Source organism: Carcharhinus amblyrhynchos, chromosome 1 (assembly GCF_965287045.1).
Source record: "Carcharhinus amblyrhynchos chromosome 1, sCarAmb.v2.hapA, whole genome shotgun sequence".
Taxonomy (NCBI): Eukaryota; Metazoa; Chordata; class Chondrichthyes; order Carcharhiniformes; family Carcharhinidae; genus Carcharhinus; species Carcharhinus amblyrhynchos.
In genome coordinates, this window is record NC_137324.1 from 106,344,864 (window position 1) to 106,369,533 (window position 24,670).

At 40.6% G+C, this 24,670-nt stretch overlaps 1 protein-coding gene across 6 annotated transcripts in view; it reads left to right on the forward strand.

Moving 5' to 3' along the window:
* Window positions 1–21,621, forward strand: part of clnk (cytokine dependent hematopoietic cell linker) — a 281,684-nt gene extending 260,063 nt beyond the window's left edge. For all 6 annotated transcript variants that reach the window (XM_080190107.1, XM_080190098.1, XM_080190089.1 and 3 more), the window contains 7 exons: window positions 93–111; window positions 8,445–8,541; window positions 10,151–10,179; window positions 10,436–10,512; window positions 12,815–12,892; window positions 13,187–13,342; window positions 20,951–21,621. In XM_080190107.1, coding sequence (XP_080046233.1) covers window positions 93–111; window positions 8,445–8,541; window positions 10,151–10,179; window positions 10,436–10,512; window positions 12,815–12,892; window positions 13,187–13,342; window positions 20,951–21,085 — 591 coding nt within the window. In that variant the 3' untranslated portion in view covers window positions 21,086–21,621. The remainder of the gene's footprint in view (window positions 1–92; window positions 112–8,444; window positions 8,542–10,150; window positions 10,180–10,435; window positions 10,513–12,814; window positions 12,893–13,186; window positions 13,343–20,950) is intronic.
* Window positions 21,622–24,670: the final 3,049 nt, after the last annotated feature.

Genomic DNA, 24,670 nt, shown 5'->3' on the forward strand with positions numbered 1-24,670 from the left:
TATTTGCCCTTAAATGAAAGTAATGGTTTAGAGATTTATTAATTGAATACACGCACTCCAATATTATTGTCTCTTGTTTTCTTCTCCAACAGACACTCATACCAAGAAATGGTAGGTACATTACAAAGAAAAATAACACTTGAGTGTTGGAAAATGTATGCAATATGTTTGCCAAAATATTTTATTTTCCAAAAAAATCACAAACGTATGTTATTTTACAATAACATAAAAAATGATTGTGAAAGATAAGAGTTTTTAAATTAAACATTCTTGGTATGTGTTGAAGAAGCTAAATTAAATTGTATGGACTGATACACAAAGGATACATCATGGAGGGTTTCAATTTAGATTTAAATTTCTTCCAAACCACAAGTTGATGAATACCTGCCTGAGGAACAAGAGATTTGATCATCCAATCTTGCAGGGAATTTGTAGGAAGCCAGCATATGATTTTCTGATCATTCGTTTCAAAGAAATAGAAATACAAGATTGCAAAATGAATAGAACTTAAGGAGATAAGAAAGAGGAGCAGTCGTTGATCTTATGGCCCCTCAAGGTTGCTCGGCCATTTATCAAGATCATGGCTGATCCTTGACCTGAACTCCACTTTCCCATCTGACCTGCATATTTCCTGTTTCCTTTAGAGTCCAAACTTCTATTGACCTCAATTTTGAATATACTCAACAACTGAAAATTCTGAAGATTCAAATGTCTGAGTAAAGAAATTTTGCATAACCTAAGTCTGAAATGGCCACTCCCTTACCCTAAAGTTCAGCCTCCTCTCCAGAGCAAGTACATCCTCCCTGATGTACAGAGTGCCGAGTTCTCCAGGTGTAGATTCAATAAAGATCTATACAATTGCAGTAAGACTTCATTACTGTTCTCCTCCAATCACCTTACAATGAAGACCAACGTGCCATTTACCTTCCTAATTGCTTGCTGCAGCCACATATTAACTTCCTTCATTTTTTGTACAGTGAACCCCCTCCCCCCACACCCACCACAAATTCATCCGAATGACAAAATGTAATAGTTTCTCACCATTTACAAAATATTGGGGAAAAAAATCAGTTCACACGTTGCTATTAACAAATTCAATGAAAAATGCCATTCAGACTGCACTAGTAGTGACGCAAGGCTCCCAGAGATTTGACAATGTTTGCATATTAACTATGCAAACAAATTTCCCTCCAATTCATGTTTCTAATCATACACAAAACAAATAACCTCACAATTCGTCACAGTATAGTCCATCTTCCATCTTCTTGCCTATTGATTTAAGTGGTCTATTTCCCATTTCCAACACTTTGGCCAGGATTTTCCAGCTGCTCCCATGGCCATTTTCCTGCAGCGGAGGCAGCTCGCCATTGGCTGCTGGCAATATCTTCCAGTTCCGTTAAAGTCAATGGCCAATTGTGTTGCTCATTGGCCATGCCAGGGAATCACCTTCAGCAGGACTGGAAGATCTCACTGATGAAAATCCTGGCCTTTGTGTTCTTTTCTTAGTTTAGATTCACCAAGCTTTGAATCATTGGCAATTTAGACACATTATTCTCGTTCCTTTCATCTAAGCCATTGGTATAGATTCTAAATAGTTGAGGTCCCAGTAGCAGTTTCATACTTACAACTTGCCAACATGAAAATGACCCATTTATTCTTATCCTTGGTGTCCTATCCTTTAACCAATCTTCAATCCTTGCCAATACATTATCCCCAACCCATGACCCCTTATAATATAAAAAATGCTGGAAACACTCAGTAGGTCTTTCAGATCAGTGGGGAGAGAAATATAGTTAACGTTTCTGATTCTGATGAAAAGTCATCAATCTGAAACATTAAATTGCTCATTTCAGGTGATTTGGCAAGTGATATGCTAATAGTTACTCTGAAAGAGCTATCGGAAATTAAAGCACTTAGGGATAGGATTTATAGTTATTTGGAGTGTAATGAATTGATTAGAAATAGTCAGCATGGTTTTGTAGCAGGTAGGTCGTGCCTTACTAACCTTATTGAGTTTTTTGAGAAGGTGACCAAAGAGGTGGATGGGGGTAAGGCAGTTGACGTGGTATACATGGATTTTAGTAAGGCGTTCGATAAGGTTCACCATGGTAGGCTTCTGCAGAAAATGCAGATGTATGGGATTGTGGGTAATCTAGGAAGTTGGATCAGGAATTGGCTATCAGATAGGAGACAGAGGGTGGTGGTGGATGGTAAATATTCATCATGGAGTGCAGTTACGAGTGGTGTGCCTCAGGGATCTGTTTTGGGGCCACTGTTGTTTGTAATTTTTATTAATGATCTGGATGAGGGTATAGTTGGGTGGATTAGTAAATTTGCTGATGACACCAAAGTTGGAGGTGTGGTAGATTGTGAGGAAGGGTGTCATAGTCTGCAGGGAGACTTAGATAGGTTGCAGAGCTGGGCCGAGAGGTGGCGGATGGAATTTAATGCGGAGAAGTGTGAGGTAATTCACTTTGGTAGGAGCAACAGATGTGTCGAGTATAGGGCTAACGGGAGGACTTTGAATAGTGTGGATGAACAGAGGGATCTAGGTGTGTGTGTACATAGATCCCTGAAAGTTGGGAATCAAGTAGATAAGGTTGTCAAGAAGGCGTACGGTGTCTTGGCGTTTATTGGTAGGGGGATTGAATTTAGGAGTCGCAGTGTAATGTTGCAACTGTACACTACTCTAGTGCGGCCGCACTTGGAGTACTGTGTGCAGTTCTGGTCCCTGCATTACAAGAAGGATGTGGAGGCGTTGGAGAGGGTGCAGAGGAGGTTTACTAGGATGTTGCCTGGTATGGTGGGGAGGTCCTATGAGGAGAGACTGAGTGATCTAGGGTTGTTTTCGTTGGGAAGAAGGCGGCTAAGAGGGGATCTTATTGAAACATATAAGATGATTAGAGGTTTAGATAGGGTGGATAGTGATAGCCTTTTTCCTCGGATGGAGAAAGCTAGCACGAGGGGGCATGACTTTAAATTAAGGGGGGGTAGCTACAGGACGGATGTCAGGGGTAGGTTCTTTACCCAGCGGGTGGTGAGGGATTGGAATGCCCTGCCTGCTGCAGTTGTAGATGCGTCTAGTTTGGGGGCGTTTAAGAGATCTCTGGATAGGTTTATGGACGAAAAGGGATTGGTATAGGCTAGTGGGTCATTGTTTTTGTAACTGGTCGGCGCAACATCGTGGGCCGAAGGGCCTGTTCTGCGCTGTAATGTTCTATGTTCTATGTTCTATGTTCTAACTTCAATGCAACTATTTTAAATATCTAGACCGATTTCCACACCCGTCCCTGAGGGGAATCTCCACACCACCACCTCCCTCCAGCTAAGCACCCCATCCCATTATGGTATTGTCCACCCACGCTGACCATTATCCCAGACCTGACCCTCTCACAATGCCCAACTCTCCCTATCCCCTGACCTGACCCACACCCTCTCCAATGTCCAAACCCTCTGCACCAACCCTCAATGCCCAAACCCCCATTCCCTCTGACGTCCAACATCCCCTACTTCAATACGATGTCTGACCCCTCCCCAATGTCTGATTCCCCATCCATGTCAGAACACCCACTCCCCCACTTTTGATTCGCTTACATCAAATATTTACCTTCTCCTTGGCCTATTATTTTCAATGGGACCTTTAAACTCACCTGTTTTGTGGCAGCTGGTGCTGTAAAAAATGGCCCTGTGCTCCTTCTCTCCATTGCTTTTGGACTTTGACGCTGTACCTAAGGACCTGCTGCCCTGCCTGAACCTTACTCGGCCTGAGTCAGTGAGATCAGATGAGATAGGTACTTAAGAGTTGAAGCAGGTAAGTCGGTATGAGGAGGCAGTGGTGTAGTGGTATTGTCACTGGACTCGTAATCCAGAGACCCAGGATAATGCTCCAGGGAATGGGTTTGAATCTCATCACGGGCAGATGGTGAATATTGAATTAAATAAAGGTTCTGTAATTAAAAGTCCAACAATGACCATGGAACTATTGTCAATTGTTGTAAAAACCCATCTGGTTCACTAATGCCCTTTATGGAAAGAAATCTGCCTACCTTACCTGATCTGGCCTATATATGACTCCAGATCCCCAGCAATGTGTTTCATTTTTCAATGCCCTAGCAAGCCACTCCACTGAAGGGCAATTAAGGATGGGCAATGAATGCTGGCCATTAAAAATTGGCAATCTGATGTAGATTGCCACACTGAGGAGGTTATGGCCCATTAACTCTGTTTCTCACTCGACTGACGCTAAGAGATCTACCGAGTGTCTCCAACATTTTCTGCTGTTAGCTCATATTTCCAACATCCACAGTATTTTGTTTTTTTCCATAAGGCCTTAGATTGTGCAATATGCCTCACCTTTCGTGTGGCATATTGCCAAACATTTTGTGAAAATTCCAATGTACAACACTGCCGTTCCCTTTTATCCACCCTGCTAGCTCCCACCTCAAAAAAACTCAAACATTCGTCAAACACGGTTTCCTTTTCATAAAAATATGTTGACTGTGCTGAACCATATCAGAATTTTGTAGCACTTTGACACAGATTTGGTGTTAAGAATGGAATCTTATTTTCATATTGTTATTAGAGTGCAGGCAAAACCAACGTGGTGTCAAATACAGCACCCATGGCATAGTAAACACCATTAACAGAATTTTACTGCCTCTCCTGCCTGAGGGTCGTAAGATCCCACCCGAGGCCAACGGGGAATGCCGTTCTGTGAGCAATCCCAGGTTAGGCGTGTCGGTAAAATTCCAACACATTAGTTTCATCAAGGAGCTGCATGTTGCTTTATAACAAGTTCAATGCACCATTTATTTCGGAAAAATATGGCATTATATAGATATCTGTGATAGCAAATAGCTGAATCAAAGCTCATCAGCAGCAAAGATTCACCTGCTTTTGTTGATTATCTCCAGGGTTTAATGGACCTACAGTCAGCTCCAGTACAGCTGCATACTGCATTATGATGGATGAAAGCATGTCACCTGTGTGAGCTTTATTCCCATATGTAAGGGAAGGTACAAAAGTTCAAAAGTACTCCCTCATTCAACACACCCAATCTAAAATTTTTTTTGTCATTTTTAGTTGGAAAAGAGAGAAAATGTTGTAAATTGCACCATCTAGTGGTCTCACAGAGAACTGAGACACCAACCAACTTCAGGACAGGATCAACTGCAGCTTTCAGGCACACAATCTATGGCCACCCATTGTCAATACTCAAACATTAATGACCATGGAAGACAGGGGAAATTGTAGAGAAATAAAATAGTTGCACAAGTTGTATAAGAAATAAACTGGACAACAGATGTTGGGATGTGAGTTGAAGAATTGTCATTCCAGAAAAGGCTATCTCCTGTTCAATGTCAAAATGCCAAGATAAAATGATGAATAAAGGCGAGGCACCATCCAAACAAGAAAGCAGTTATTAAAGCATGTCATATTGTGTCACTCAGCTTAATACCAATAGCAGGCTACAGAACAAGATGGACATAGACTGATAAGAACCTGTCAGTTGAAGAATGCGACTTGATTTGATTTGATTTATTATTGTCACATGTTTTGGGATACAGTGAAAATTATTGTTTCTTGTGCACTGTACAGATAAAACATATCATTCATAGAGTACACAGGGGAGAAGGAAAGGATAGGGTGCAGAATATAGTGTTGCAGTTACAGATGCGGTGAAGAGATCAGCTTAATATATAATAAGACCATTCAAAAGTCATCAAATTTTCAATGGGGGAACATGTGGCAGTGACAACTGTTCCTTAAACTTTTGGATACTCATGGAAAAGGACGAGTGTTGCCATACAGTTGAGGTGTTAAATTGGGGGAAGGATTTGCGGGCTATTGTTTAGGAGAGGATGTTTGAGGATAAATCTGCATTTGTCTTGTGGGCATCTTTTAAAGGAGCAGTTGATCGGAATGTAGGACAAGCGTGAAAAGGAATAACAGTAAAGGCAGGATTCAGAAACCATGAATGACCAGGGAAATTGAGTCTAGTCAAAAAGAAAAAGCATGCATGCGTGAGGTGACTAATGAAGAATGCAGGGAAAGTAGAAAAGAGCTCAAACAGAGAGTTAGGAGGGCAAAAAGGGGTCAAAAAAATGTCCTTGGCAGACAGGATTAAGGAGAATCCCAAGGCATTTTGTACATATATTAGGAACAAGAGGGTAGCTAGAGAAAGAGTTAGTCCACTCAAGGACAAAGGAGGGAAATTATGCATAGATCCAAAGGAAGTGGGTGAGATCCTTAATGAATACTTTGCATCGGTATTCACAAAGGAGACACGTCGATTGATGGTGTCTTGGAGGGGTATGTAAACACTTTAGAACAAATCATTACTACGAGGAAGGAAGTGTTTGGTGTATTAAAAAGCATTAAGGCAGACAAATCCTAGGGCCAGATGGCATCTATCCCAGATTACTAAGGGAAACAAATTAAATTGCTGGGCCTCGAACAGAAATCTTTGTTTCGTCATTGGCCACTGGTGAGATCCCAGCGGATTGGAGAATAGCCAATGTTGTCCCATTATTTAAGAAGCGTAGCAAAGATAACCCGGGTAATTATAGACCAATGAGCCTGATGTCAATGATAGTGAAATTGTTGGATAAGATTCTTAGAAATAGGATCTATTCCCATTTGGAACTGAATGGTCTTGTTAGCGACAAACAGCATGGTTTTGTATGAGGGAGTTATGTCTCACAAATTTAATTGCATTTTTTGAGGAGGTGACAAAAATGATTGATGCAGGAAGGGCTGTAGATGTTGTCTATATGAACTTTAGTAAAGCATTTGACAAGGTCCCTCATGGCAGGCTGGTGCAAAGGATTAAATCACACGGGATCAGGGGTGAACTAGCTAGATAGATTCAGAACTGGTTTTTTCATAGAAGACAGAGGGTAGTAGTGGAAGGGTGTTTTTCTGAATGGAGGTCTGTAACTAGTTGTGTTCCACAGGGATCAGTGCTGAGGCCTCTGCTGTTTGTAATATCAGAAATGACTTGGAAGAAAATGTAGCTGGTCTGATTAGCAAGTTGGCAGATGATTACTAAAATTACAGATAGTGATAAAGATTGTCAGAGAATACAGCAGGATATAGATAGGCTAGAAAATTAGGCAAAGAAATGGCAGATGGAATTTAATCTGGACAAATGTGAGGTAATGCATTTTGGTAGATTCAGTTCAGTTGGGAGCTGTAAAATAAATGGCAGAACCATCAGGAGCATGGACACACAGAGAGATCTGGGTGTGCAGGTCCATAAATCCTTAAAAGTGACAGCACAGAGGTAGTGAAAAAAAGCGTATGACATGCTTGCCTTCATCAGATGGGGCATCGAGTAAAAAAATTGACAAATTATGTTATAGTTGTATAAAACGTTAGTTAGGCCATGTTTGGAATACTGTGTCCAATTATGGTCACCCCACTACCAGGACGACGTGGAGGCTTTGGACAGAGTACAGAAAAGGCTTACCAGGGTGTTGCCTAATGTGGAGAGTATTAGTTATGAGGAAAAATTGAATAAACTGAGATTGTTCACCCTGGAAAGACAGAAGCTGAGGGGCAACCTGATAAAAGTTTATAAAATTATGAGAGATATAGACAGGATGAACAGTTGGAAGTTTTTCTTCACAGCAGAAATGACAATTACAAGGGGACACAAGTTCAAAGTAAGGGGGAAAAGATTCAGTGGAGATGTGCAGGGCAAGTGTTTTTTTACACAGAGGTGGAGGCCTGGAATGCACTGCCAAGTGAGGTGGTTGAGGAAGATATGTTAGCAATATTTAAGACTTATCTGGATTGACACATGAACAGGCAGAGAATAGAGGGATTCAAGTGGTTGGTCTAGATAGGACAACGTGATTGGCACAGGTTTGGAGGGCCAAAAGGCCTGTTCCTGTGCTGTACTATTCTTTGTTCTTAAAAGTCTGATGGCAGTAGAGAAAAGCTGTTCTTGAGTTGGTTGTTACATGTTTTCAGATTTCTGTATCTTTTTTCCTAAGGAAGAAGTTGGAATAGAGTATGTCCGGGATGAGTGAGGTTCTTGATTATGCTGGTTGCTTTTCCGAGGCAGCAGAAAGTATAGATAGAGTCAATGAATGGGAGACTGGTCTGTATGATGGACTGAGCTATGTTCACAACTCTTTGTAGTTTATTGCAGTCTTAGGCAGAGCAGGAAAAAAGATACTTTCTATGGTATATCTATAAAAATTGGTGAGAGTCGTAGCGGACATGCCTAATTTCCTTAGCCTCCTGAGAAAGTAGACGCGTTCAAGACATCGATCAGGAGGAGACAAATGAATCAATATTCAAAATAAAAAGAATAAAAATCAGTGCAGCTTGAAACACAATTAACGCAGCACTAAAAACAAAGGCTTGTGAACAAATTGAGGATGTACTAGTCACAATTCTTAAAATATCTCTTATTTTAAAATGTTTTTCTTTAGCTACAGATTTCCAAAGTCCCCATGGTGTTATTTCTCCAGTGAGGCAGCTGGATTCATTGCCACTTAAAGGCATGTCAAAAAGCTTGCCAACAGCAAGGTACTTTGACTCTTTTTTTTGATCAGGAGGTGTTTTGCGATCGATAAAGGTTATGCCTATTTCTCTGGTCTAAAACAGGTGCAGAGCATGCCGGTCTAGCCAGTAAACAGTTTTTACCCAATCTGTACAGGAATTGGACAAATTGATACACATTCTTTAGGCATTCCACGCAGATAAATTGGTCAGGCCATGCAGCCAGCAGTGAAAATTAACTTAAACGGCTCCTAACAAAAAAAAGAATCCTGTGGACCAGGAGTGCTAAAAATTTGCACAGAGCGGGCACTGATGGTGGTGCAGTGAGCAGGCACCAGCACCGCAGTGAGCAGGCACCAGCGTCAACAGACATGTGCATGGTCCTGCCCCACCCACTACAATTCCCATGGTGGGTGGGATGGGAGCATTCCACCCATGGACTTCTGTTCATACTATACCAAGTGACTGAGTATCCACAGCCCCCTGGGAGAGAGAATCTTTGGAGCAAAGAAATCTTCCTCATCTTAGTCTTAAATATCCAACGCCTTAATCTGAGACTGTGACATCATGTTCCCCAGCAGGGAACACATCCTCCCAGCATCTCGCTTACCAAGCCCATCAAGAATTCTCAGTTTGACTGAGATCTCATTTTGTTCTCATAAACTACAGAGAATATTGACCTAGTCTTACTTGATCTGTCCTCATTGGGCAGTCCTCTCATCCCAGGAGTCAACCTGCTAAACCTAGGTTGCACTGTGGAAGTTAAAATGCTCAGATAGAAGTTTCATAGTTTAGAAGCTAAATTGTGCGGAAGCTGAAGTTTCATGCCTTCTCTGTACAGTCGTGGAAAATGTTTTATCAGCTTGCAGACCTTAAAAGGAGTCTACTATTTCAGCATGAACAGGCTAATATTCATTTGTGTAGGCCCCATAACATTCTGCTTTTTGACTTTCACCAGAGGGTTAGCAAGACCAGATTTTTCCATAACAAAGACCAAAGGCTAGATATGGGGATATGTTCTGCAAATGAAGGATTAGCAGAATACAGTTTTTCATCAAATGAGAAAGGGCTAAAAGCCAGAATTTAATTAGCGAACATGTATGCAAATGAAGAATTAGAAAAATTGTTTGTTTCTAATTTGCTGCAATTGACTATAGCTGCTAAATTGTTTTTCTAAAACTTCAGAAACACTTGCAGGACAACTGCAAGCTGGTTTCTCCTTGTGCACAAGTCATTAAAGGCCTTGAATTGGATTATATGTGGTGTCTAGTGCTATTTGTACTTAAGTTGACTGAAGAGTGCCTAAGGTTGCTGGTATCCAAGATCTCTGACAGCACTCTGATTAAGGCAAATGCATCTTTCCTCAGGTACAGAGACCAAAACTCTGCAGTGAACTCCGGATATAGTCTCACTTACATAGTTTCTGCCATTAGCCTCACGGTTATTTTGAAAGCTAATTATGGTGTTAGCCACTTCAGTTAATTTCCAATCCTTATTTCAGCAGTATCTCTCTCATAATTAAAGGCTGTGCTGGATTTATAGCAAATTGTCACACTGGAGCTTTTAATTGATACAAATGATGTAAGTGATCTCGCACTTTTTCCTTGGTTATAATACATATTTTTTTCTATGCTAGCTCTTTGCATCAAACAGCACAGATGCCAGGTATTTATCTGTATTTATTAATGATTAAGTATTTATTGTTTATTGACTCCCATGTCAGCTTTGTATCTTATAATAAGTCTTAAGACTTATTAAACCCATTTTGTGGAGCCCCTTCTATGATGATCAAGTTAATGTTAGTCCACTGCAAAGTTACGAGAATTATTTTCATTTAAATTATATGAATTATAATAATTCTAAATAAATATTTGCGACACTAATTTTAACTTCTCACCGTTATTGATTAAACTATTGCAAGATCCTTCCAGGAAACCAAAATTTCAGTCTAGTCCTGATCTACAGAAACCCAAGCATTTTTCCAGACTTCCTGCAAAGGTATAGTAAAATATTTAAATTAACTTATGACTTGCGCAACAAATGGAATGCATTTATTTCTGTATCTGTGGTGATCTGCACTCCAAAGTACAATAAAGCAGCCAAAACATTATGGCCAGGATTTTTCAGATGATGAGATTTCTCTTCCCAAAGAGTCAGCAGGGAACACAAACCCAGCAAGACTGCATGTCCCGCACCGATTTCACACTCCAAAAGGTTAGAGGCAGGACTTCTACCCCTCAGATGGGAGGAAGGCCTCCTTCAGAGAGATGCCAGCAGCCTGATTGAAAGCTTTCTTTTCTAGTCCCTGCAGTATTGCATGTTGCTGATGGACAGGACTGGCACTGCAACCAGTCTCCAGAGTCTAGGTCTTGCAACTCAGGAAGTGGTAAGTTCTGAGGTCTCAGAGCAGGGAGACTAGGGGAGGTCTGGAGGAGTGGACAGTGGGAGATTGCATTATTATTAGAGAAACTGGAGGGGCGGAGATGGAGGACCTGTTGTTAATGGACCTTAACTTGGGGATGGGGGTGGAGAGGGAGGAGTGGCGGGGGGGGGGGGGGGGGGTCATTGCCCCATATTAAAAGGGGTGGGGGAGGATGTTTTTTTTATTCATTCATGGAACATTGGTGTCAAGGGCTAGCCAGCATTTATTGCCCATCCCTAGTTGCCTGAGGGCAGTTCAGAGTCAACTGCATTGCTGTGATTCTGGAGTCACATGTAGGCCAGACCAGGTAAGGAAGGCAGATTTCCTTCCCTAAAGGACATTAGTGAATGAGATGGGTTTTTCCGACAATCAACAATGGCTTCATGGTCATCAGTAGATTCTAATTTCCAGATATTTTTGATTGTATTCAAATTTCAGCATCTGCCATGGCGGGATTCGAACCTGGGTCCTCCAAACATTAGCTGAGTTTCTGGATTATCAGTCTGGCAATTAATACCACAACATCATTGCCTCCCCATGTAGAAAGGGGAGGGGAGAGAATGTTGTCCCATGTTTAAAGGGAAGGGGGGGGGGCTGCTGATGGTGACAACGCCCATTTTTCTACATGGGACCTGAAGCAAATATTTTCATGCTTCCCCCATATCCTGCAACTTCTCACGCCACTGTTCCTGAAAATTTTCAGCTGGCTGACAAACAGCCCTTGAGTGGTCAATAACTGGCCACTTAAGGGTTTCAATTGCAGCAAGGATAGTTTGCCGTACAGGACCTCATCCATCCCAGTGTAAAATTGCAACAAGATCAGGGTGGGCAAGAACCTGGAGCGAAGCCAGTCCAAGAAATATTATGCTCACCTCGCACCTACAAACCTGCTGGTGGGGGAGTGTACGATTCAAGGGTTGTTTGATAGTCTGAGTTCAGTAATTAACGAGGACAGGAAATTAATTATTGGAAGGACAAGGTGTGAGACATGCAGGTGCAGTTTCTCTACATGTGATCCTGGTGGGCGAGCATGATTTTGCCTAACTGACTCAGCAGTGTGTACATAGAAATGTTTTCTTTCTATTAACATTAAGTGATGGTTCCTTCAATGACTGGGGAGTAAATACACCTTCAGTTAATTAATAATAAGTAGAGAGCAAGAAGGTTCTATCCTTGGAAATTGAAATAACAGCAAATCTACTTCAGTGCCCCTGGTAGAATCAGTCACCTCGGACTCTGAGTAACAATCACTGTCCAGTGTCTCTCACCACATTGTGAGTGTGTGTGGATGCAGAATTAGCAGGGCTGTTAAGTTCTGCCCTTCATTGTTGAATGCCAGCCCAAGGATTTGCAACATAATAAAGAATGGCAACTAGAATGAAACATTGGAGGATTAAAGCTCCTCTGTAATCAAACCCAACACAAATTGAGCCTTCAGGAGAGGAGGGAAAAGAATAAAATCATAATTAAATGGCATAGTTAATCATACACAGTGATGCTGCAGAGTGGAATGAAGCATTAGGAAGGGGGGCATTCAGTCGTGACTCAGTATGTGCTCAACTTGCATTAGTATGTGACCTAACAATGTGGTGGGACTGATGCATGCCAGCACCAAGCTGTGAGTATGATTTGGTTAGTACAAGGTAAATGTGTGGAGTGAATTTGAGGTGAATTAAACTTTTATTTTCAGTTCTTCAATAATGATAGAAAGCTTGTATTGGCTGGTGCATTGGCATACAAGATGACAAGATAGTCAGGACCATTCACTGTCTACATCTTGCTGCTGTTTGAGAACAAAGGAGCACAAAAGAATCCTTTTAAATGTCATACTTGTTGCTCAAAGTATTTCCCATCATTTACATTATGAAAATGTTTCAGGATTTAGATGGAAACATATGGTACATTGGTGCCTGTGACCGCTATAAAGCAGAGGAGGCTTTAAGGATAAAAAATAAGGTAATCAATTCTATTATATTTACAAAATAATTCCCCTTGAGTCATTTTGCTACCAGCAATTGATTCATCAATGTCAGATTCTTATTGAAATCTTCTCAAATCTAATTATATATTCAGAAGTTATCAAAATTCTCATTTGCTTATCTCATATGATGTTGTGTTGTATATTTTCTAGATCTTTGTTGTATTATTTCTGGATAATGTATTCATAACATATTTGCTATATAACAAATCAAAGATATACATTGAGACTGTACTGCTGATTCAATAACAGGTTGTTTTCTCCTCATTTAGAACGGAGCTTTTCTGGTGAGGGATAGTTCCAAAGGAATCCCTGATAAGCCATACGTGTTGCTGGTATATTACAGATTTAAAGTTTACAGCATTCAAATACGATATCTAGAGGACACTAAACAGTATGCTTTGGGGAGTGGGCTCAGAGGACATGATGTAAGTTTTCTGCTATTACATTGCTCTAGTGTTCTGTAGAAATTACATTTTCTGCCTTCAGTGTACCAAGTTAATTTAATATTGTTGAGTTTTTTTAAAAATTCTTAAACATACTTTGCAAATGTAAATAAGCTCGAATGCTAAATTAAAAATGTATAACTCCCATATGAAACATTATGCAAAAGATCTGGCATTTTGTTCATTTTGTGAAATGGTGTAAAACTCAGAGGAAAAGGAGCAATGAAAATTACTTCTAAAACTACACAAATCTGAAGCTATGTAAAAGACCAAAAATGCTCTACCTGTTTTTTTTTTCCCCTTTTTATAGAACAATTACATGTTTTACAGAAGATTTTCTTGGATCAATGGCTTGGCAATCTAGCAACATTTTGGAAGTTTGAGTAGACTTAAATAAAACATGTAAACAACCCTCTTTACTTTTCCTTCCAGAATGAAAGCCCCCATCACTTCCACACTTTGGGCCATGTCATTTTAATATAGTAATTAATGTGGGAGAAAATCACAATCACCCTGATGCATGTGGTGGCTTCTTTTGGGAGCAGACTCTTTCTATAGGTCTAACTTTGGAAAACATGTAAAATAAATGGAAACCTGGCAAAATGGCTTTGATATTTATCTCTGTCAGCTTAAGCAATTCAATAAACATGCTTAGACAGCTATTAGCTAATATATATTGAAGACAGTCTAGCAAGGCAACAGAAATGTTTGCACAGCCCACAGTTCCTTTACAGCTCACTCACAAAATGTGATCTTTGAAGATGAACATAAAATATATAGAATCTATTTATTCAGTTTGCACTTTTCTTGTTGTGTGTCTGTGTCCTGAGTGCAATATCCATTCATCGCAGGATTAGATGTCACACCATGACTGACTTAATCCCAGAAGTTTGCAAGGGAAAGGAATGGTGTCAGTAGTTAGGGATTGCAGTTTGGAACAAGTCTCTCCAATATTTAACTGGAGGAAATTTCTGCTCATCCACTACTGGGTGTTGGATAAGCAGCTTGCTAATTTAGCAACAATGGGGAAGGCGAATGGGATGGTGGTGAGGTAAAGCTGGGTGTCTACAGCATACATATCAAAACTAATGCCATGCCTTCAGATTATATCGCCAAGGTATAGGTTGTCGATGAGAAATGAGAAGAGCAAAGGATTAATCCTCAGTTGATACCAGAGGTAATGGTGTGGCATAGGAAGAAAAGTCATTGCAAATAATTTTCTAGTTATGATTAGACAGATAAGAATGGAGAAGGTGAAAATAGTCCCATTCAGCTGATGACAATGGAAAGGCAATAGGGGAGGATGATTTGGTCAAACATGTCAGACTGCAGTCAGATCAAGAAGGATGAGGAGGAAAAGTTTACTTCTATCACTATCACATAGGATGTTATTTGCAACTTTGATAAGAGGCATTTTTGTTCTGTAGCAGGAGCAGAAACCTGACTGAGGAGATTTAAACATGGAGTTCTGGGAAAGATGGAAATGGATTTGGGAGATGACAGCACATTTTAGGACTTCTGGAAGGAAAGGAAGGGGTCAAGAGTTTTTTTTTGAAGTGAGGTTATGACAGTAGATTAAGAGAGACAAACCTGAAGAGGAAGAACCATTTACAATATCCATAATGCTCTTACATCAGGAAGGAAATGTTAATCCAAGCTGATAGAAGTGTGAGTTCAGCATTAAAATTCCAATACAGAGCAGTTTATATTAGGTGCAAAATTCCTAACATGACACTAGCTATGCAAAATAATTGCTCTTTCTTATCTACTTTCAACATAATATGTTACATTATCCAAATCCTTGTTTGCTGCCAGTGCAGATATCCACTGCATAGTTCACAGGCCACAGAGTTATTGTTTAACCGGTGGTGTTTAATACAAAATTCATTATCTTTTCTCTCCCATAGTTCCTCTTCCCATGCTAAACAACATTACTATTGTTCTGATTCCATGAAAAAGGAAGTACAAGCCCAAAGATATGACTTCTTCATAAAACAAACAGATCATCAGATTCTAAGTTTGCCTCAATATATTGACAGCAAAAAATAATAATAATGGAGTTACATTTTTGTTGTCAAATCATTTTCATTGAGCATTTACTTACAAGGGCCCCTATTGTTGTACTCCAATTACATGGGGCCTGAACTCACCTTGTATCTCACCTTTCTTGAGTTTGCATTCAACCACTATCCTTTGCGTGCGTCAAATGAGATGGTCAGATAACCAGGTGACATTCTCTCCAAATGCCTTGCTATCGTTTTTAAAGAATCAATGTCCATCTGCTGCTTATTTGGAGCAAACATTGAGAAACAGCTAAAGACGTTGCTAAGCAACAAGTTCGATGTGATAATACATAGAGCGTCTGCGAAGATTCAGATTAATAAAAGCTCCAGAGCTCAAGATGCTAATGCAGTTGCTAAATGTGTCAGCAATGAAGTTCAATTTGTTTCATATAAAAACAAGTGCAACATGGACACAAAACATGAGGAAACAAGGTCACCCCATTGAACTATTTACAATTCCAGATTTTTTTTTAAATTGTTTTGCATGTACAATATCTCAAAGATTTGGACTCTTCATCACATCATGTGGTGTGCCATTTATTCTGCCTAAATAATGCAACAAAACTCAGTTACATTTTTGAAAGTAAAGTAATCAGAGCAACATTTGTGCTTTGAGTGTGACTGGAAATCTGGGATTCAAGATATGTTTTTCTCAGTTTTCCACACAAACTTATTTGCCCATGGAGAATATAAAATCTGCCATGAGCCAGTGTCATTGAATATTATTTTAAAATGTAATTTTTTAACAAAAAGTTGTTTTATTAAAATACTCATTTTATCCTTAAGGTTGGTGATTTAGTTTACTTTGATTAATATGGTTAAAATGGTTATCGCAATAAATAAAACTTTTTAATTTGAGCATCAAGTCAACTACCAGTGAGTGACCAGCTTTTAAATCATTGAAAATGACTTTGAAAAAGATATAGAACATAGAACATAGAACATTACAGCGCGGAACAGGCCCTTCGGCCCACGATGTTGCGCCGACCAGTCTTATTTTTTAAAAAAAAAACATTGACCCACTAATCTAAACCAATCCCTTTTCGTCCATAAACCTATCCACAAATCTCTTAAACGCCCCCAAACTAGGCGCATTTACAACTGCAGCAGGCAGGGCATTCCAGTCCCTCACCACCCTCTGGGTAAAGAACCTGCCCCTAACATCCGTCCTATAACTACCCCCCCTTAATTTAAAGCCATGCCCCCTCGTGCTAGATTTCTCCATCCGAGGAAACAGGCTATCACCATCCACCCTATCTAAACCTCTAATCATCTTATATGTTTCTATAAGATCCCCTCTTAGCCGCCTTCTTTCCAGTGAAAACAACCCCAAATCCCTCAGTCTCTCCTCATAGGACCTCCCCTGCATACCAGGCAACATCCTGGTAAACCTCCTCTGCACCCTCTCCAAAGCCTCCACATCCTTCCTGTAATGTGGGGACCAGAACTGCACACAGTACTCCAAGTGCGGCCGCACCAGAGTTGTGTACAGTTGCAACATGACGCTGCGACTCCTAAATTCAATCCCCCTACCAATAAACGCCAAGACACCGTACGCCTTCTTAACAACCTTCTCTACTTGATTCCCAACTTTCAGGGATCTATGTACACATACACCTAGATCCCTCTGCTCCTCCACTCTATTCAAAGTGCTCCCGTTAGCCCTATACTCAACACATCTGTTATTCCTACCGAAATGGATTACCTCACACTTCTCCGCATTAAACTCCATCCGCCACCTCGCGGCCCAGCTCTGCAACCTGTCCAAGTCACCCTGCAAACTTCGACACCCTTCCTCACAATCTACCACACCTCCGACTTTGGTGTCATCAGCAAACTTACTAATCCACCCAACTATACCCTCATCCAGATCATTAATAAAGATTACAAACAGCAGTGGCCCCAAAACAGATCCCTGAGGCACACCACTCGTAACCGAACTCCATGATGAATAATTACCATCAACCACCACCCTCTGTCTCCTATCTGCTAACCAATTCCTGATCCAAGTACCTAAATTACCACCAATCCCATACATCTGCATTTTCTGCAGAAGCATACCATGGTGAACCTTATCAAACGCCTTACTAAAATCCATATATACCACATCTACTGCCTTACCCCTATCCACCTCTTTGGTCACCTTCTCAAAGAACTCAATAAGGTTAGTAAGGCACGACCTTCCCGCTACAAAACCATGCTGACTATCTCTAATCAATTCATTACTCTCCAAATAACTATAAATCCTATCCCTAATAATTCTTTCTAAAACCTTGCCCACTACAGAAGTAAGACTCACTGGTCTGTAATTCCCAGGGAAGTCTCTGCTCCCCTTCTTAAACAATGGGACAACATTCGCTGTCCTCCAATCTTCCGGTACTATACCAGAGACCAACGACGACCTGAAGATCAGAGCCAGTGGCTCTGCAATCACCTCTCTTGCCTCCCATAGAATCCTAGGGTAAATCCCGTCTGGACCAGGGGACTTATCTATTTTCAACCCATCTAGAATATCCAACACATCCTCTGTATCAACTACAATACTTTCTATTTTACACCCCTTCCCCCAGTGACCTCCTCAGCTACATTCATATCGTCCTGCGTGAACACCGAAGAGAAATAATGGTTCAATGCCTCTCCAATCTCTTCCGGTTCCACACACAACTTCCCCCTACTGTCTGTAACTGGCCCTAATCTTGCCCTAACCAACCTTCTGTTCTTGACATACCTATAGAACGCCTTAGGATTCTCCTTAATCCTATGGATTAATCCTATATGGATGTATTTGTTAGTTACTTTACAATAAAGTAGCCAGATTCTTAGTTTATTAATTTAGTTACATTCAAAAAGGTTTTTAAACATATCTAATAGTGTCCTTTCATTTAAAACTCAGCTTAATTTTAAGAGCATCTTCAAAGACTTCCAATTGAGTGCAGTTAGCTGAAATTTACAATGAAGATTAATTTGATCTGGGGACATGGCCACTCTGGGCACAGGAACTTTCAGCAGAATGGACTTTGAACTAGGACAAATTAATTTTGCACAAAACATAATTTGCACTTGATATGATATCATCTTTTATGGTGGTTTCACCAAGTTGGAACAAATTATGTCAATAAAACCCATGCGACAGATTGGAAACTCCAAGACAATGTTGATTTGAAATGTTCATCTAAATCAGAAGCTACAAGCACTTTGGGAATTACAGCCCACCAAGATTTCCTTGACATTTGCCAATATAATACCGTTATTAAGGAAAGGAGGGAAAGACAGTACACAGGCAATAGGTTGGTTGGCTTGATATCAGTTGTCAGGAAAGGAATTATTAACAATGCAGTTAGAAAATTACATTGTGTTCAGACAAATTAACATGATTTTATGGAAGGGAAATTGCATTTAACAAATGTATTAGTTCTCTGAAGGGTTAACTAGTAGTGTAGGCAAAAGGGAACAAGTAGATATAGTAAACTTGGATATTCAAAAGGCTTTTGATGAGGTGTGACACAAAGGTTGATATGCTAGATTGGGTCATAAAATTGGGAGTATTAAATTACCATGGAAAGGGGATTGTTTAACGTGTAGGAGGCAGAGCCTGGATAAACTGGGCAATTTCAAGTTGATAGACTTTATTTAGTGCAGTGCTACAAGGAATAGCTGGGACCTCAGCTATTCACAATCTATATTACTAACATGGATGAAGAGACAGAGTATTGTATCTAATTATTCTGATGCTACAAAACTAATTGGGAATGTAAACTGTAAGGAGGACTTAAAGGCATTGCAAAGAGATAAAGACAGATAAACTGAATGGGAAATAAGGTGACAGATTAAATGTGAGGTTGTAGTAAGAATAAGAAAGCAGAATATTTTTAAAAGGTGTGAAATTTTAAAACATTGATGAACCGAGGAACATGGATATATTGGTACAAAGAGCAGAAAGTTAGCATACAGGTACATTAAGCAATTACAAAAACAATGGCAAGTTGGCCTTTAATGGAAAGGGATTGGAGTACAAAAATAAAGACATCTTGCTACAATTATACAGGATCTTGGTGAGACCACACCTGGAATACTGTGTACAGTTTTGGTTATTTAAGGAAGCATATACTTACATTGAAGATGGTACAGCAAAAGTTCACTAGGTTATTCCCTAGGATGAGAGTGATGTGTTAGGATGGGAGGCTGAGTAAATTGGATTGATATTCTCTGGAGTTTAGAAAAATTATAGTCGAATTGAAGCATACAAGATTCTAAGGGTAAACACTGAGTGGTTGTTTCCTCTGGCTGGGGAAATTAGAACAGAACCTTAGGATAAGGGATGTACCAGTTAGAACTGAGATGAAGAAAAATATATTCATTCAAAGGGCTGAGTGTCTTTGGAATTTTCTATACCAAAGGATGGTGAGTGCTATGTTATTGAATTTATCTAAGGCCAAGATAGACAGATATCCAGTTTCTAGGAAATCAAGGAATAGGAGGGAGTGGTAGAAAAGGGGTGCTGAAGCCAAAGACCAGCCATGATTGTACTGAATAGTGGAGGAGGCTCGATTTGTGAAGTGGTCCACTCCTGCTCCTGTTTCTTATATTCTTAAGATAGCATCGACCATCCTCAAGACTTCTATGCCCAGATGATGAAGGGCAGAAGGTACATGGGAACACCACCCAAGTAAGTTCCCCTCCAAATTGCACACAATTTGGATTTGGAACTATACCACTGTTCCTTCACTGCCCCTATGTCAAAGCAATAAAAAAGGCCTTCCCAAACAGGGATCAAGACATACTTTTGATGTTACGTACTCCAAGGCAGCAATGGCTGCTGTGGACCTCAGACTGAGTGCTAACAGTTGCGAGGCCTCTTTAAATCCATGCTTATGTTTTCTGATGGTGGGTTTGGCCCGACAGACTGATCTTTGATGCCCAATTCCTGCTGCAAAAACAGGTTGTGAAAAGATAGGTGCTCGTTTTTTTTTTAAAAAAGACCCTGCAGTTTAAACACTTCTCACCATGCTCAACCTTCCTCCTCCCCACATCCCCTCACAGCAGCTGAAGGCACTGAACAATTCTCATAACTCCACCAAACTTACTCTTTGGAGTCACGCAAAGTCTGGGACATTAAAATTGGGTCACATCAGGAAAAAGATTTGGAAGCACTGCCTTAGAACTCCCTCCCCAACAGCATTGTGATTGTGCCTACACTACGTGGACTGCTGCAGGTTAAGGCTCACCATGATCTTCTCAAGAGTAACTAGATTTGGGCAGCAAATACCAGTCATGTCAACAACCAAGCAACAATTTTTGATCAGAGTAATGTTATTGTACAGATATCAAATTCTTGCCTTTACTGAGCAAAATTTATACATAAGATTATTTGTTTTTACGGAAACAATTTAGCAGCCACTTTCGAGTTCTTTACAATTTAAGGATGTTTTAGGAGAAAATTGCAACTGAACCCATAAGTATTATGCCTCTCCAGTTGGGATCTTCCATGACATGTTGATAATAGTGTCTATCTTTCTCCCCTCCACAGATATTTGATTCAGTGCCTGATATCATAGAGATCCACAAAAATATTCCGCTGAGATTAATTGATCGAAGAGACCAATCAGGAAGCCAAATGGAACAATGTATCTTAACCAGTCCACTGACAGGACTGACAGATTGATGTTATCACATGCTAAAGACAATAATCCTGACTTAAAACCGCACTAATTTATTTTTAATGTAAATATACACAAGCTAAGAATTCTTTCTACGGTACTTTTCTAATGACTTCTAAAGGTTACTTGTTCAGATTAGAGAGTTCATTGTGACTTAAGGTAATGATAATAAACAGGAAAATACATTTGCAAGAAAAGGAGACATGTTATGTTTTCTTACAAAATGTAGAACTACAATTTCCAGATGTTTATATTAATCATGTTCTTTTATTTGAGACAAATGATCAACTGTTATCTGTATGTTTTTTCATACTGTTGTACATTTAACACTTCCATGGACAAGACAAATTCAACTGTTTTGAAAAAAATGTACTTATTTGTTCACCTATCATTGTTGACTGTGAAAATATTAGTCTACAAAACATAACTAACATCAAAAACATAACAGAATAACTCACAAAAATGCCAAGCAGTACAATTCATTCCATGGTGAGAAGAGTAAGAAGTCTCACAACACAAGGTTAAAGTTCCACAGGTTTATTTAGGCCCCGCACCAATAGACCCCACTCTGGCCCTCACCCCTTTGGCACTGCCTGATGCCTGGTGGGCAGTGCCAAGGTGCCCCTTGAGCATTGCTAATTTGCCCCTTGGGCAGTGCCAGGGGGCCATGCTGGCAATAGCCAGACAGCACCCCCTCCCCACTCCCAAACCCTGATGGGGCTGTTGTAAATCCCGATGGAATGAACCACTCCTCGGAGGAGGTGGGAAGGAGAGGCTAGCGGGCTTGGGGCTGAAGTCTCCTGGTCCACTTTAATGATATTAAAATACTGATCTTAATATTTACAACAGTTCCATGCCAATTTCCAGCGCAGAGTTGACCACGCAGAAATCCAAGCTCCAGACACACGCGGTGGGGAGTTCACTAAATGGGCTCTATTGATGTCTCCCAGCTGGTTAGAGCAGCACAGCAGGTTGGGAGAACTGCCCCCTATATGTTTCAAAATTTCAAAACAGAATCCAGATATGATGTAAAAACACTGATCTGGAATTTTCTGATAAAATCTAGCCAGGATCTTCCTTCCTGGGTAGTCGGAGATTGGATGTACCCCAAAGGAAACCAAAGGAAGTACCCGGGCAGTTTGAACTTCTGACGGCAACTATCACCACCACCCACCTCCCCCCCCACCACCCTCCGCCCCCCCACCCCCCTCCCACTCTCCCTTCCTGGGACTCTCCAAAAGATCTCCAATGTTAAGAGTCGAAGATTTCAGACAGTTCTGACTTACTTTCCTGGATATTATCCAGGAAATTATAGACAGATTTAAAAACTGACCCTCCTCCCAACTTGCCTGACCCGAACTCCCACCTGACTCCCCCCAACCTGACCCCCCAATCCCCACACCCCAAAACCCCCCAACTCCCATTGCCTGATCCCCTCACCCCAACCCCCTGACCCTTACCTCCAACCACCCGCAACCAACTAGCCTGACTCCCCAACCCTGAACCCACTCACTCCAACCTACTCCACAAACTGACTCTTCCCTCACCCCATCCCCGAACTCCCTTCACCCCAACCCCACACCCTGACTCCCCTTCACCCGATCCCCTTGAATCCCACATTCTAACCCCCTGCCAATCCAACCCACTTACTCATCCCCAACACCCTACATCCTGAGAACCCAACTCTGCAACATCCCGACCTCTCCCCTCCTCCCCAATTCTGACCTCTCCCCTCCAACACATGCTCCTCGTTGGTCCTTCCTTTTTTTTCACAATCCTTTACTCTGTTGATTAAAGGGATACACTGTTATTCCAAACATTCACTCTGTTTCCACATACACTATTGGCTTCACAATGCCATTATGAGTTTGCATGTGCAGCATTTTTGCAGGCAAAATAATTTTCAGCAGAATGGTGCTGGAAAAAGTCCAACAGGAAACTTGTGAGATGATCTGCTCCAGATTATTCTGGGCTATTGTATAAATCATGTTTATGATTTTCATTTAAACCAGTCCTTAAAGAAGCCAAGAAAGTGATGAAGCAAATCTTAGATTGCAGTACCCCTTCTGATTCACATTTCCTCTCACAAGGGTTGTTCTATAATCTGGTGTTGCCAATAGAAAGCCTGATTGTAGCATTTTGTATAAAGCCTAATTTCTGTAACCAAAACACTCCATACCTAATCCAGTACAGCCTGAATTGTCAATGGCAGCTCTGTAATAGCAAACCAATGAAAGGCATGTGTAAAAATGTGGTGGGAGGATATTGGTAAGGACAGTCAGCATTTGTTGTAAGATTGTATGTTAATTTATGATGAAGTGTCATCACTTGTCTGGTTGAACAATACTTTATTAATTACACACAACTAATATATATAGGATACAGTCTTGATTAGTTCTATCTTCATGCTGACTTCTACCAGATTAACCACTACACTCTACTATTTCCATGTGACTCAACTCATAATTTGGGTGGTATTATTTCCAATGTCCAACATTAACCCTTACAGTCCTGAGCTCCCTAATACTATAGCAATTCCCTCCATAATCAATAGTTCACTAACATACGAGATTGGTGCATGAAGAATGGCAAATTGGGGAAGATGTGCACAGAAGTCTGCCCCAGCGCCTACTTAGTGACTGAATGAGAAAGTATGTTGAAAGAGACAGAACAGTTGGAGAAGAAATGAAGAACAAAAAATAAGGGAAGAAAACTGAAAACAATGGACCATAACTTTCTGGCTCCCCAGCGTCACATTTTGGGGGTACACCAAAGATGTGCTGGCGAATCCCTCTAAAAAGTACATAGGTAAGGTGAACCCCATCCCACATTCCTTTGAAACTTAACTTCTCCCTTTCAATGGTTTCTTTAAACTCACCTGCTATATGGATGATAGTGCTGTAAAGGGAGTGTGCCCTCCTTCACTGTGCTCCTTTGACACCTCGCTCCTGGAGCCCTTGAACTGCTTCGTTGTTTCAGCCTCACCCAGCCTAAGTGAGGAAGGTCAATCTGCCAGTGATTACTACTCTGAGGAAGTTACAGCCATTGAATTTATATAGCACCTTTCATGACCTCAGAACATTTACAAGCGATGAAGAACTTTAGTCATTGCTGTAATGTCATATGCGATAGCTAGTTTTACATGCTGCAAGATCCCACAAATAGCAGTGAGGAAATGACTTCACAATTTAATGACACTGGCTGAGGGATAAACACCTGCCATGATGTTGTTGTGGGAACATAAATACTCACGAGCGAAAGGCAGATGAAGCCTTGGTTTAACACTCCATTCAAAAAGACAACTTCTGAGAGAAAGTTTCAATGATGCCAATTCTGCTGCGTACTAACATCATTAAGAGGTGGAACTAATCGATGTATTAGAATTCCCACACCTGCTGAATGTTTATTTGACACAGTGATTTTATGTGCAATGATTCAAAAGTGGGCAGAAATTTTCATCCAGGTTCCTGAAAAGCTGCTGGTGAGAGTAAATCAATTTGAGCCATTAATTAACTGACAGTTGCATTGGGGGGAGGGATTTAATTAGTTCATGGCTCCTTAAGCAGCATTTAACAAGAGAGTGAAAATTT